This window comes from Phocoena sinus, chromosome 3 (genome assembly GCF_008692025.1).
Source record: "Phocoena sinus isolate mPhoSin1 chromosome 3, mPhoSin1.pri, whole genome shotgun sequence".
NCBI classification, from domain to species: domain Eukaryota; kingdom Metazoa; phylum Chordata; class Mammalia; order Artiodactyla; family Phocoenidae; genus Phocoena; species Phocoena sinus.
In genome coordinates, this window is record NC_045765.1 from 133205776 (window position 1) to 133220750 (window position 14975).

The 14975-nt window shown below is 37.0% G+C and overlaps 1 protein-coding gene across 4 annotated transcripts in view; it reads right to left on the reverse strand.

The window, feature by feature from the left end:
- ITGA1 (integrin subunit alpha 1) overlaps window positions 1-14975 on the reverse strand; it is a 191179-nt gene that overhangs the window by 26124 nt on the left and 150080 nt on the right. For all 4 annotated transcript variants that reach the window (XM_032625791.1, XM_032625792.1, XM_032625793.1 and 1 more), the window contains 6 exons: window positions 13541-13707; window positions 12006-12142; window positions 9900-10010; window positions 7696-7905; window positions 5200-5280; window positions 245-321 (listed from right to left, as the gene is read on the reverse strand). In XM_032625791.1, the coding sequence (XP_032481682.1) occupies window positions 245-321; window positions 5200-5280; window positions 7696-7905; window positions 9900-10010; window positions 12006-12142; window positions 13541-13707 (783 nt within the window). The remainder of the gene's footprint in view (window positions 1-244; window positions 322-5199; window positions 5281-7695; window positions 7906-9899; window positions 10011-12005; window positions 12143-13540; window positions 13708-14975) is intronic.

Below are 14975 nucleotides of genomic sequence, written 5' to 3' on the forward strand. Positions count from 1 at the left end.
CCGGGAAGATCCTACATGCCGCGGAGCGGCTGGGCCCGTGAGCCATGGCCACTGAGCCTGCGTGTCCGGAGCCTGTGCTCTGCAACGGGAGAGGCCGCAGCAGTGAGAGGCCCAAGTACCGCAAAAAAAAAAAAAAAAAAAGCTGTAAGAAGTTCTAGTCAGTCTATAAAACAAAATATTTTAAATACGTGAAAGAAATTATATGCATGCATACACATACACTCATGCACACATGGGAACCAACCTTGTTGTACTTAAATGAATAATCACATTTTCCATGAGATAAGATGAGTTAAACTGAAATAATATTTTGAATGTTACCTATAAAATAAAAATATCTTTAGTAACAGATAAAGAAGTAGAATGTTTGCTTTGATTAAAACATTAAATTATATAAATGATATTTTATCATATTACCATTATCTAGCAGATCACAATCATAAACAATGTTATTATGAAATGGTCATAATTAAAGCCTCTTTAAAATGGAAACGTCAAGTACCAGCAACCATCTATATCTATCCATGATAAAATAGGGGAACACATACTGAGTTCCATTGATTTGATAGTATAAAAAAGTTGTGGACCTTTAAGGAATAACAAAAACAATATAAAACAAGATAAAAGGCTTGGCCATTTAAAGTAAACTATAAGAATCATAACTTTAAAAAGCAGTGAGTTTTGTTTATAAATTGCAGAATTAAAACAATATCCAAGGAAAGCTGGAAAATGTTTTTGTTTTACTGACACCCAAATACAGGAAGTAACTTACTTTTGAGAAACTATGCCTGAACACATGTAATTCATGGCTCTTTATAAACACCAACAGGCAGAACAAAAACTAGATTACTCATTGAAGAAATATGTCATCAGCAGAATTCTAGTCCAAGAGGCCTCATAATAATGCTTACACACCCAATAATGTGCTGAGGTATCTTGGAATTTGGGCCAGCAAAATTGATAGTTCAAAACGTACAATTAATAAATGTTACCTAAAATTTTATCTTTGTGACTAGACAAGATTTGATACTTAAAGCTCTTTTATTCAATTTAGGCACCATTTATAGAATTCAGGGATCTTGAGATTTGCATGGTCGTACACTCTAATGTGTGGGATTTTCTTCTCCCACATATTTTTTTGAGTTAGTTTTTAAAAAAATAGTTCTTCTAAGAATCTGAAGCTCTATAGTTTTCTTCTTGCTTTGAAATAGTAATCACAATTCCAGCAGAGGCTTTATTGGGTGGCTCCAACTGCCAGAGTCTCTCAGTGAGTTCCTGTTTCCCTGACTGTCCTTAGCCCTCTGACTGGCCTGGACATTTGTCTTGGCATTCCCGAGGAGGCTTCAGATGGAGGGAAGAGACTAGCAGAGAAGCGGGGCTGAAGAAGCTGCCTATGCATAGTGTCCTGATTCTGAAATGCTTACACTGCAAATCTAAAAACATATTCTAAGTGTAAAGCCCATGTAAAAATTACTTGCACGTTATCTTTCCATCTCTCTACTGATGACAATGACACACTTTGAGTAAAGCTTTTGCCCTAAGCACCAAAGAATTGCTAAAGAAAGGAAGAGATGGTTAAGAAATTATTAAGATTTCAATGAATGTCTCCAATGATTGGGATATAACAGAGGGTATATCATTATTCTTTAGGAAATAGAGATAATTCCAAGGTTAATTGAAGTGGTCAAAGGAAGGAGTAGACATGAGTTGACATTTCTTATTTCCATGTCAAATTAGAGGAATTAGGAGTGATGTGTATTTTATAGATTTGTAGGGAGCGAATGCAAATTCACAGTATATTTCATTTGAAATAGTCAAGAACAGACTTTATGATGGGGTTCCAAAAGTAAATTGGTACATCTAGTTAGTTCTATAAGCTAAAATGGACATAGAAAATATTTATTGAATTTAATGATAATTATTATGATTCGTGGTTTGTATCCTAAATCACTAGTAACCATGCCACATGTGTTAAGAGGAGAGGCCTTTTTGAATTCTCATTTGCAAAAAGAAGAGCTAAAAGATTTCATTATCGATAATTTGTCATTAAGGATTTCACTATAGATAGACATCTGCCATTTCCAGATGTCCAAACCAGTGTTTGTCAGCTTTTTAGGATGTGTGTTAAAGATGTGAGGGATCTATTCTGAAGTCTTATAAAAATATTATAATCTAAGAAAGTTGAAATAAATACTGGGATAGTAATTCTCTTTTTTTGTTTAAGTCTATGTCAAGTAAATAAAATACCTTCTTATTTTAATCATTTTGATTAATTAAAGATTTCCCTCCTTAACTCAATAGTGAATAAGGAGCAAATATTCATACCGAAAAGCAACGTTCACTGAAAATACATGCAAATACCATGTTTATCATTAAATGAGATAATTATTCTCTGCTGTTCATGGAAACAAATATTTCTTTATTTTATTTTATTTTATTTTTTGATTTATTTAGTTAATTAATTTATTTTTGGCTGTGTTGGGCCTTCATTGCTGTGCATGGGCTTTCTCTAGTTGTGGCGAGCGGGGGCTACTCTTCATTGCAGTGCGCGGACTTCTCATTGTGGTGGCTTCTCTTGTTGTGGAGCACGGGCTCTAGGTTCGTGGGCTTCAGTAGTTGTGGCACGCGGGTTCAGTAGCTGTGGCTCACAGGCTCTAGAGCATAGGCTCAGTAGTTGTGGCACACAGGCTTAGTTGCTCCTTGGCATGTGGGATCTTCCCAGAACAGGGATGGAACCCGTGTCCCCTGCACTGGCAGGTGGATTCTCAACCACTGTGCCACCAAGGAAGCCCACAAATATTTCTTTAAAAAGAGATGAAAGAACTCTTCTCTCTTCTATTCAATTAGTATGGTTCTAGGCAGGGCAATTAGGTAAGAAAAAGGAATAGAAGGCATTGGATTGGAAACAATGCCTCTATTTGCAGATGACATGATCTTATATATAGAATATCCTAAGGAATCCTCTAAAAAAACTATTAGAACTAATAAATAATTCCAGAAAGATTGCAGGGTAAAAGATCAGTATGAAAAAAAAATGTATCTCTATGCATTAGCAATAAACAATCTGAAAATGAATTAAAAGAAGATTTCCATTAAAACAGCATCAAAAGGAATAAAATGTTTAGAAATATATTTAACAAAGGAGATGCAAACTTGTATTCTGTAAACTACAAAACAGTTTTGAAATAATTAAAGGAGATCTAAATAAATGGAAAGACATCCCATGCTCATGGGTCAGAAGACTTAATATTTTTAAGATGGTAACACTCCCCAAATAGATCTACAGATTCAATGTAATACCCACCAAACTCCCAGCTGGCTTTTTTTTTTTTTTTTTTTTTTTGCAGAAACTGACAAGCTGATTCTAAAATACAAATGGAAATGCAAGGGACGTGGAATAGCCAGACAATTTTGAAAAAGAAAGCATAGTTAGAAGACTTACAATTCCTGATTTCAAAACTTACAACAAAGCTATGGTAATCAAAACAATGTGGTACTGTCATGAAGACAGACATATAGATCAATGAAATACAACAAAGATACAAGAAATAAACCCATGTGTTTATGGCCCACTGATTTTCAACAAGAGTGCCAAGACAATTCAATGGGGGAATGAATAGTCTTTTCAATAAATGGTGTGGGAATAGCCACAAAGAATGAAGTTGGACTCTTTACTTACACCATACACAAAAGTCCATCAAAATGGATCATAGATCTAAATATAAGGGCTAAAACTGTAAAGCCCTTGGAAAAAACAGGAGTAACTGTGACTTTGGGTTAGGCAAAGTCTTCCTAGATATGATACCAAAAGCATGAATGACAAAAGAATAAATAAATAAATTGGACTTCATCAAAGTAAACACTTTTGCGCTCCAAAGAACACCATCAAGAAAATGAAAAGACAACTTACAGAATGGAAGAAAATATTTGCAAATCATTTCTGACAAGAGACTTGCATGTAGAATATACAAAGATCTCTTACAACCGAATAATCAAAAAGATATCCCAATTAAAAAATAGGTAAATGATCTGAATAGACATTACTCAAAAAAAAAAAATACACATGGCCAATAAGCACATGAAAATATGTAACTTCATTAGCCATTAGGGAAATGCAAATCAAAACATCAATGAGATACTACTTCTCACCCACCAGGATGGCTATAATAAAAAGACAGGTAGCAACAATGTGGAGAAATTGGAATCCTCATACATTGTTGGCAGGAATGTAAAATGGTACAGCCACTTTGGAAAACAGTTTTGCAGTTCCCCAAAATGTTACATTAGTTACCATATAACTCAGCAATTCCATCCCTAGGTTTATATCCAAGAGAATAGAAAACATGTGTCCATACCAAACCTATACACAAATATCCATAGAAATATTATTATAGCAGCAAAAAAGTGGAAAAAACTCAAATGCCCATCAACTGATAAATGAATAAAATTTGATATATTCATACAATGGAATATTGTTTGGAAATTTAAAAAAAATGAATTACTGATAAATAGATGAAACTTGAAAACATTATGCTAAGTGAAAGAAGCCAGTCAGCCCGTCACAAAAGACCACATATTGTATGATTCCATTTATATGAAATGTCAGAACAGGCAAATCCATAGAGAAAGAAAGTAGATTAGTGGTTGCCTGGGATTGATGGAGGGGTTATCGAGGAAATAAACAGCAGTAACTAGTGATGCATACAGGGTATCTTTGTGGGGTATGAAAATGTTATAGGATCCATTGTGGTGATGGTACACAATTCACAATTTGGTGAATATACTAAAACCCACTGAACTTTAAATGAGTGAATTTTGTGGTATGTGAATTATATCTCAGTGAGGTTATTATTTTAAGAAAAGAGAAATGGAAGTAGAGTTTCTAAAATTCTAAACCAACTGGTTTGAAAGATTCTTTTTCCTACAGTAGAAAAGCCTACTACATAGGCGACACTAATACCAGAATTTCCCAGCTCCATTTATCGTATAAGCTGTAGAGTAAAAATTCTTAATTTTGTCCTGGTGTCTGAGTTTGACCCATGCCACAATTGCCTTTTGATTTCAAGATCTCACAATTTTGAATTCAATCTTGTTCATCTATGTCATCCTCAACTACCACTAGAAGGATTTATATATTTGGCTTTGAGCAGATTATTTTTCATATCCAATTGCCACATGTATTTTCTATAATCTGCTTACCATTTCTCCTCTTCTTAGGAAAGGATATCCAACCTTACACGTGATATTATGATTGGATTCACAACTGTCTTTTTGGATAGCCTAGGAAGAGAAAGTAAACAGAATTAGAGCAGACACGCAGGTGAAATACTTGACCTTGATGGTCTAGAATTTTCCCAGCTGAGCCTTAGACTGCTTTGCTAGGATTTGTTTCTCAGTATAGTTGTGAGAGTCACAGCATTCTGGGATCACTTGTCCCACAGCCCAGGGAAATGTGAAAACATCACTTCGGTTAAGGATGGCTGTAGGATGAAGTGCATCACACCAGCCTGTCTAGATCTTCCACTGAAAAATGGGAGTACTAACAGCATCTACCTCACAGGGTGAATAGGTGGCTGCACAAAATAACCCACGCATACTGGACCGACATATGGAAGCCCACAGTGAATGGTCGTCACTGGAGGAGTGGGTAAGAGCTTGAGTTCTGACCTGGAAACACCAGGATTTAAACTCTGATTCTACCACTGTTAGCTTTATCCTTGTCGGGACTCCTCAATTCTCTGGGCCTGATTTTCTGTCAAGTGGGGTCAGTCGAACTCTATCTCATCAAATTGAAAATGACCTTGAATATGAGACTCACCAGTATTTTACATACCAATAAGAAGGAAACAATAATGCTGCCTGTTAAATTAACACAGCAATTGTAAAATGCAATTACAGAAATGTTAAATTGTGAAAAAAGGGGTTTATCTTAGAATCTCTGTAGTATAATAATAGTACAAAGGAATTAATGAGAGTTAAATAACTATGAATAAGTAGAACTTGTAGAACAGTTTCTGACACATAATATGACTCAAGAAAAGACTGCTATTATTATTATTACTATTGTTGTCATTAGTAGGAGGAGAAGAGAGGTCTTGTTGATTTCATAGCTCTGCCTCTCTGCCAAGGCCATGAAGTCATTTGAAGAAGGTACAATGATATTTAATATAGTCCTCTTTTCTGAGAAGAATTCAGTGGTAATACTTTCCCAGCATCAATTTGCACATTTGGATTTTTAATTAACATTCTTTCCTGAATCTAAAATAGGTGGTAGTATAGGATGGATAAACAAGGTCCCACTGTATAGCACAGGGTATTCAATATCCTGTGAGAAACCATAATGGAAAAGAATATGAAAAAGAATATGTATATATATGTGTATAACTGAGTCACTTTGCTGTACAGAAGAAATTAACACAATATTGTAAATCAACAATACTTCAATAAAATAAAAAAAACTATAAAGAACTTAGAATAGTACATATCAGTAATAAATGTTTATTATTATAAAATAAAATAGGTGGTAGTAATATAGGACATTTTTAAAGCCTATCTTAGTATCATGTCCCTAAGTGATATCCTAATAAATGGAGAGAAATGTCAGTGAAAATCTGAATTTATAGAAACTAGACAATTAAAGTGTTTAATATTGTATATAATAAGTGTATTTGCTTTTAATATGAATTATATATATTACTAACTCATATATACTGAATTTTAATTCAGTATATTCATTCAGAGATCAGAATTAAAAGCAAAGTTCAAATTTGGACGTATTAATTAATCCTGATAGAGCATCCTATGCAGCTGTATGTTATTGCCAAAATAATAAAAAACTTCTGGGGAATTCCCTGGTGGTCCAGTGGTTAGGACCTGGCACTTTCACTGCCAGGGGCCTGGGTTCGATCACTGGTCAGGGAAGTAAGATCCTGCAAGCTGCGTGGCATGGTCAAAAAAAACAAAACAAAACAAAAACTAAAACAACCTTCTGTCATGACAATGAGACATAATCATTTAATACAACTCTCTTGCCAGTTTAAGGATTGTGTATAGAAAAAGTAGGGAATGGTATCGATTTTTTTGCGTGTAAATATTTTGTTATCATTCAGCACGTGTATTACTCCTTCTCTGCCCTTCTGTTAAACTTTTGACTTTGAGTGTTCTGTTTATTTTTTTTCTTGACTCAAGTCTCAATTTCAGTGGTGTAAGGTTTCTGTGAAGCATAAAGTATTTTTTTTTGTTTGTTTTTTCTGTACGTGGGCCTCTCACTGCTGTGGTCTCTCCCGTTGTGGAGCACAGGCTCCGGACGCGCAGGCTCAGCGGCCATGGCTCACGGGCCCAGCCGCTCTGCGGCATGTGGGATCCTCCCAGACCGGGGCATGAACCCGTGTTCCCTGCATCGGCAGGCGGACTCTCAACCATTGCGCCACCAGGGAAGCCCATGCATAAAGTTTTGGTATATCAGAGATCCTCTCCTCATACTGAATCCAAGAAGAGTCGTAGAGCTCTAAAGAACTATATCCAGAAAAAGCTTTTTAAAAAATCTTAGTCCTTTCACCATCAGTGAGTACTAATTTTGTACAAAATGCTTTCTATTCTAAAATCAATGTAATAAAAATTTACCTCAGTAGTATGAAAAGTAGGTTCAACGTGTGAGTATTACAAGAATAAATAAATGTAAAACTAAAAGTTTACCTCAATTCCTGAAAAAATTAGATTTGGAGAATAATTCACTATGGTTCTGGTGTTATAGGCACTGTCCTCTTTATTTTTGACTGTGAGGCTAACATTGAACTTATCATTGTGGGACCTGACAATAAGCAGGCCCTTTTCTGTGGTGGAGACATCCAGGGCGAGGTCCGAGATACATTTTTCCTTGTTTCCACAATCTTTGGCAAAGGGAATCTGAAATGTTCACAGAAAAACATTTTTCAAACTTTAGCTAGGCATTACTGAAAATTACCTATGAACTTGCATAAAAGAAATGACATACTGCCGAAAGAAGAAAATCATAAAGAGAATAGATTTCACTGCAGAAATCATAAGGAATTTTTACAGTTGTTCCTATAATTGATAGGGGAAAATTATAACCTTTACTTTTGGTTATAAATTCTTCCATTCCTTTAAGGAATGCACAGTTTTCACAGATGTTTTTCAATGGCTTTCGTCTGCCAGAGTAGAAGAGTTTCAAAGAAATAAGTCAAGTACTCTACAATCCAAAGTTATGAGAGAACACTGTAACACCCACCTCTGATTATGAGATTTTCTATCTAAAAGAATCAAATACTTAGGATCATAATAGCCTCAGTCAAGAGGGTAGAAAATGAGCAAGCCACGTAACTGGGAGCTTCCCTTGACTCCTCTTCTTCATTAAGCCCTTCCCCTTATCTAATCCATCACCAAGAACAGTCCATTCTACCGCTGTTCTAAATATTTCCCACAGCTCTCCTTGCCTCTCCATTTCCACCACCACCTCTAGTCCCACACCCGCTCTTGATTCCCTCCAATCATTCTCCACTGCACAGCTGAAGTAATCCTTAAAAAAAAAAAAAATCCAGTGCTATCAGTGAACCAATTAAAACCAACAATGGCATTCCACGGCTCCTCAAAAACATTTAAAATCTGTGCAGTGGCACAAAGTCCTGGTGATCTGGCTCCTGCTTGTGCCTCCTGCCTCATCCCACATGACCTTCTGCCCTTGCTCTTCAGCTTCAGCCATGCTAGTGATTTTAGTTTAGTTCCTTTTATGCCTCAGAACCTTTGCACATATCCCTGTGCTTGGACCACTGCTCTTCCACTTCCCAGGCTTCAGGTCTCAAATGCAATGTCATAAGTTCCAGGGAGCGGCCCTGAAACACTTCAGTCTAGCAGAAGTTCCCGTTGAGCTCTGGAAGTTCTCCAGAGCATGTGCTTTAATTACTACCTAATACCTATTTCCTAGGTTAGACTGTAAGCTCTGATGTCTGGTACATATTAGACACTCAATAAATATATTTGGAAGGGAGAAGGGAAAGCAGAAGATAGGTGCGGGGGAAAGCTAATTCTCCACCACTAGTGATTCCTCCATTGGTGCCACACTTGTGATCCCATCCTTTTACCCACTCACTCACTCTTTCTCAGGGGTGGGACAGTAGACTCTGTGAATTTGGAAGCAAAAACTAGGTGAACACAGCTCAGTCCCTTCCTGTCTCTTCTGCTCTTGGGGCGGTGGTGAGCTCATGGGAAGCATACATCTACGTTTCCATTCTGCAAGTTTTACAAGGTGGGCCCCCGGAAAGGCCCGAGATTGCTGGCCTGAGATTACTGAGCACTGCTAATGACCTATTTGGTTACCTGTGGTCTATGCCTGGCTCCGTAGGAGGACACCCATTATACCAAACCATGCCCTGCAAACCCAGTGTTCATTAGTAATAAAGGGGAGTTCCAATTGGCCAACCCATGTCTTTCTTTTGATTGGTCCTAAATTTAGGGGCGATAAAAATAGGTGTCATTTATAAGTTCCCTTAAACTCCAACAGTAGGAAGTTAGAAGAATTGGGAAAAGTCTAGAAGAGTCTAATTCTTTTTTTTTTTTTTTTTTTGCGGTATGCAGGCCTCTCACTGCTATGGCCTCTCCCGTGCGGAGCACAGGCTCCGGATGCGCAGGCTCAGTGCCATGGCTCACGGGCCCAGCCGCTCCGCGGCATGTGGGATCTTCCCGGACCGGGGCATGAACACGTGTCCCCTGCATCGGCAGGCGGACTCTCAACCACTGCGCCACCAGGGAAGCCCTAATTCTTTTTTTTTTTTTAATAATATAATTGATTTAGGCTTCTGTGTATACATCTGTTTATGTGTTTCAGTTTTTTTCCCCAATATATCCACAAATAAGTATTCTGAATTTTAAAAAATCTGACTCACATATTCATGTACTGAATTTGGTAAAGAATCATCAAGAACGGGCCCATTTTCTGGATCGGTAAGATTAAAATCCGAAGTTATTCTCACAGAGTCCCGAAAGTCATGCTTGTCCTAGAGGTGAAAACATAAAATATGTTATCGGCATCATATTAATTGGATGTTCTGATCTTGTCATGGCTTCCTTCTTCTGCCCTGTGGGCCAGGCTCACTGGACATTCTTGTGTACCTGATCTGACATATGACCTGATCAGGCTTTTGCTTCACTGGAGAGAGACTGCCCTTCTACCTTGACAAGGGACGCTGCTAGAACGAATGCAGAGGCTTCCTATTGCGACCAGTTGACTCATGTCCAGCTTCTCAGATGGGCCTGCTGGAATGATGGATAGGTCATACTTGGCCATGTCAGGATGTACCCCTCAAAGCTACTTACATAATAATATCCTTTCTCTTGAGACCTCGAGCTAAAAATCACTGTGTAATACTTATAGGAAAGTCTTTCAACTTCAAGGGAGCAACCCTTCTTTAAATTGAGTTGCATTTCATTAATATAATATATACCTTGAGTTGTAAGAATTTTATATGTGAAATGATATGAAAATAATATGGATGTGATGAACATTGTTTATACTATCATCGACAGCCATCATTCATGACATATCCAGAATTATGAGCTTTATACACATTATTGAGAATTATTTCAACAATCCTCCAAGATGCATACTAATTACAGTCTTTATTTTACGGATAGAAAACTGAGTCTCTAAGGGACTAAACCACTTTGTCAAAATTACTCAGAAAGTGAGGAAGCTGGGATACAAATTCCATCCTGGCTGACTCCAGAACAAATGTTAAAGTATCCATTAAAATCCAGAAGAATTTTGGAAAATTTGAAACTAGTTCATTCCTTTTAATCCCAGTGCCTAGATAAAGCTAGATACTAAATTTTTGGAGAAACATATACTACAGTGCTTTTTTAGCAGGTTGGAGGCACTGCCAAATCTGGTTTCATGGCTTTTCAAATCTTATCCCAGTTCTAACTCCTAAATGTTCAATTCTGATGAAACAAATTTAAAAAACCCCTCCATTTTTATTTTTCTAATCATAAATTGACTTCAATGTTGACCAAATAAGCTTATTTTGACATATGTCATGGGGAATATTGACTTGAAAATCACTGAGGAAGAGTAAACATGGCACACCAGCACGCATGTCTTCTGTCACTTTCCTGCCCCTGACTACAATATTTTCAAAATATGGAAGATGAATGCATCAGGAATACAGAAATAAGTCAGAGGGGGGGCAAACAGGCCTATTTCATTTAAAATTCTAAGATCATGTTCAAGTCTCTAAGTCTCAATCTCCATTAACAAAATCAGTGTTTTCTCAGTACATCCATTCTTCTTTTCTTCTTCTTTAGTGTCATGTACCTTTTAAGAAAATGTTTAAGAAACTCCTGTCCCACATACACAGTGACCCGATAAAATACATTTAAAATGGTTCAAACTGGCTTATCAGCCATCTCTAGAAGTTCATCATTTGCTTCCCAAGGTTCCCTCATCCACCAAAACAGGGACAGGTAGCACAAAGTCTACAGATGATAGAAAATACCTGATCTTTTTCCTTTAATCTAAAGTCAAAGAGTGAAACACATAGTTCAGTGGACAAGAACAGACCCTGGAATGCATATGGCCCAACAGTTTCCCCTCAGGGCATTTAAGCACTTCTGACGGACAAGGCCCACAAAAGTTCAACGAGTTAGATTCTAACTTGTTGTTAAAGTTCAAGTTGAAAGAAAGAAAGAAAGAAAGAATGAATGAAATGAATAAATGAATGAAATACAAGGTCTCTATCAACTGGTGTACTGTGCCTTTTGATGTTCCATAATGTATGGATATTTGATATCATACACAGGGAAGATGAAAGATAGTTTTATGAAATGTATTTGGAAATTAGAAAATCAGACCTGTGATTTTCTGATAAAAGTGAACAAAGTTTAATTCATGATTTGCACTTTGAAATAAAAGTAAGATTGACTGACTTGAAATAAGACATCTATACTTTATTTTTGATTTGGAACAAGGCAGCTATTATATATGATTTACTTGCCAACATGTAGAAGGAATGCTTAGTGCATTCTGATTCTCGAACTGTGATGTTTCTTTGAATCTTCCTCTCTTGAGTTCCAGAGAAAAAACTCCGTGATATCTGTCTTAGAGAATCTAGTGTGATACGGTATTGCATATCTATAAAAATAAAAGAAGAATAATTGACAGATATGTTCATTTCAGGTCATTTTCATATGATCCAGTTCATTAAATTAACATTACAGAAAAATCTCTTGGGCAATCAGTCGACAAAAGTTCTCTGTTATTCAGCATATCCATACTACTGTAATACAATGTATTTGCAGTCATGAAGATAACCTTGAGGAACTCTATAGAACTGCTTTCTGAGTTCACAAGGCTTTTAATGTTTAATTACGCTTATTTTAAAATGTATATGTATGTTTACACACACACACACACACACACACACACACACACACACCCCTACATACCACCTAATTTCTTGTCCATGCCTATGTTTACTGGGTTTTCACTTAATTTTTTTTTTTTTTAGTGTAGAAATGTTGGATCCCTGATTGGAATATTTGTTATGTTGTATTTCAATGGAGAAAAAAATACATTAGTGACATTTTAACCTATTTTATAAAAAATGTCATTTTAGACTATGTTCAAAGGATATAATAATACAAGCCTAATAAATAAGTTTAACAAAATAAGCATACCACAATGAGCAAAACAAGTTAAACCTTATACTTTCTATGAAGGCAACAATCTTTCTTACTTGATTGCTTAATTACTACACAAAAATAAGACAAATAATGTTGCATATGAAAATGTTAATTGTTATTTTACATTCCTATACCTCATTTATCTTCCAGTCAGAGGTCCACTGCAGATCATAAATATGCACATGTAGAAAAAATTTAGAAAAATAGATTTTAAGGATTAGGGGTTTTTCTCATTCTACTTGTATTTGGTTTACAGAGTAAATTACTCTTCGGCAGCCAATGGCCTTCATAGTTTTGACTCCAACATGTTTCAATATCATTAAAAACCGCTTTAGAAATTGTAGAGTGCAGGAAAAAGGGGGATACCCAGGCTGACGTGATGTGCCTGAGAACATACGTGGAATCTGTCTGACACTCAAAAACCAGGGTCACCTCCTGACTGGAGCAAAGGAATCTCAGGAAGGTAGGGTGGCTGGCCAGTCAGGTCCTTACTGGAGAGAGCCCAGTTTCCAACTCTGCCTCTCAACTGGTGTCTCTGTCTTTCTCTCTCTTTAGCACTTGACTGTTCAGAGTCAATAGGAGAGCCAGAGGGGAAACATGGAATCCAGCTGTGGAAGGCCACCAAATATAAGCATGTAGTTTCTGCTCCAGAATTTACTGGGTTCCATAACCTATTCTTTCTGCAATAGAATTTTTTTCAAGGTTCAACCTGTTTGCAGGGGCAAAGGTGATGTGCAGATTCCTATCATCGAGGGAAATAAAAAAAAATATCTCACTTAATTTCATCATGCAGGAGCAAATACATTGTCCTCCTGCCCCAAAGTGCTTCTGTATATACGACACTTACCAGCTTCGTAAACCCTGTCTTCTTTGGACTTCAATTTCACATCAAAACACACTGTGGCATTTATGCATACTGTTTCCTTTCCCTCCACGCGGCAGTTTTTCTTTTGAATATTCACTTTATTGGGTTCAAAATTCATGGTCACTTTAACTACAGCCACATCTCGGGACCTGCAAACACATAAGCCATGGTGATGACTCACACATTTTTACATTTAATGCATGCCATCATTTTGGGAGTGCAAAGTGAGTGCATCCAAGAGGATTCTTCTTTGTATACAGTATGGGTTCTCAGGACTTCTTTCTCTCTTGAATCTTTGATATAGAAGAAATTGTAATTGATGTTCTGAAGGCACCCAGGTTATTCTGGAACCATGTTAGGCTTTGGTTTCTGAAGGGTAGCAGAATATGCAACCCTAAAATATGGCTATAGGAGTTTAGGACAGGCCACCCCCAAACATGCCGCTTTGGTATATTGATTTTGAGCTGCAGGCACTTAAAACACAAAAAATGCAGGGAGAGGCTTTCTCTGAACTCTGCTTACCTGCTTAAAGACAGATCCTCCAAAAGAAACTCAGTTGTCATAAATCTCTACCCAGGAGTTTCATCAACCAGGGAAAATTGACTCATTACAAGAGAGGAGGTTGCAGTGGACACCACACCCAGACAAACTTTGTTGCAAACCATCTTACCTCCCATCTATTCTCCTGAGGGCCTATTCATCTTTCCTAAAAAAATCATTTACTCTCCCCTGAGGCCTACAGCCCCATCCCCTTTCCCTATTAAGATGATTTTTAAGTGTGAATGTTAAGCTACCTGGGGAAGCTATTCATTTTTCCCTGGGATCTCCCATGTATACATGAGGTATACGTGTTAATAAACTTCTGCGTTTTTTTTTTTATTTGTCTTCTTTTACTACAGTCGTCTCAGCCAACAACTCAGAAGGGTAAAGGCAAAATTATTTTTCATCCCCTACAATTTATAGGCCAAAGACCCATATTGCCCATGATAGAAAAGAGATAAAACCAAGCAACCAGGTGCAACCTTAGAACCAAAACCATATTTTCGGCACTTTTGAGTTTGCTCCCAATCTGGAAAGAGTCCAGAGGCCCCTGGACATCGTTTCTGCACTATTAATACTTGTCTGTTCTTCTTGTAGGTTCAGCCTTGTCCCTGTTTCTGAGAAGGAGAAGCAGAATAGCATTTGAAGCGCTGTGCTAGGCACACATACTATTTATTATTCATTTAAATTTTAAATTAACTTTCATAACAAGACATGATATTATCTCTCTTTCATATGTGAGATAACTGAGGCTCTGAGAGATCAAGTATATTTTATCCAAGGTCAAAAGCTGTTCAGAGGGCAAAATTGGGATTTTAAACCCAGTCTTTTTAGTTCCAAAGCCCAGTGATTTCCAGTAATCTGAAGTGAGAGCAGA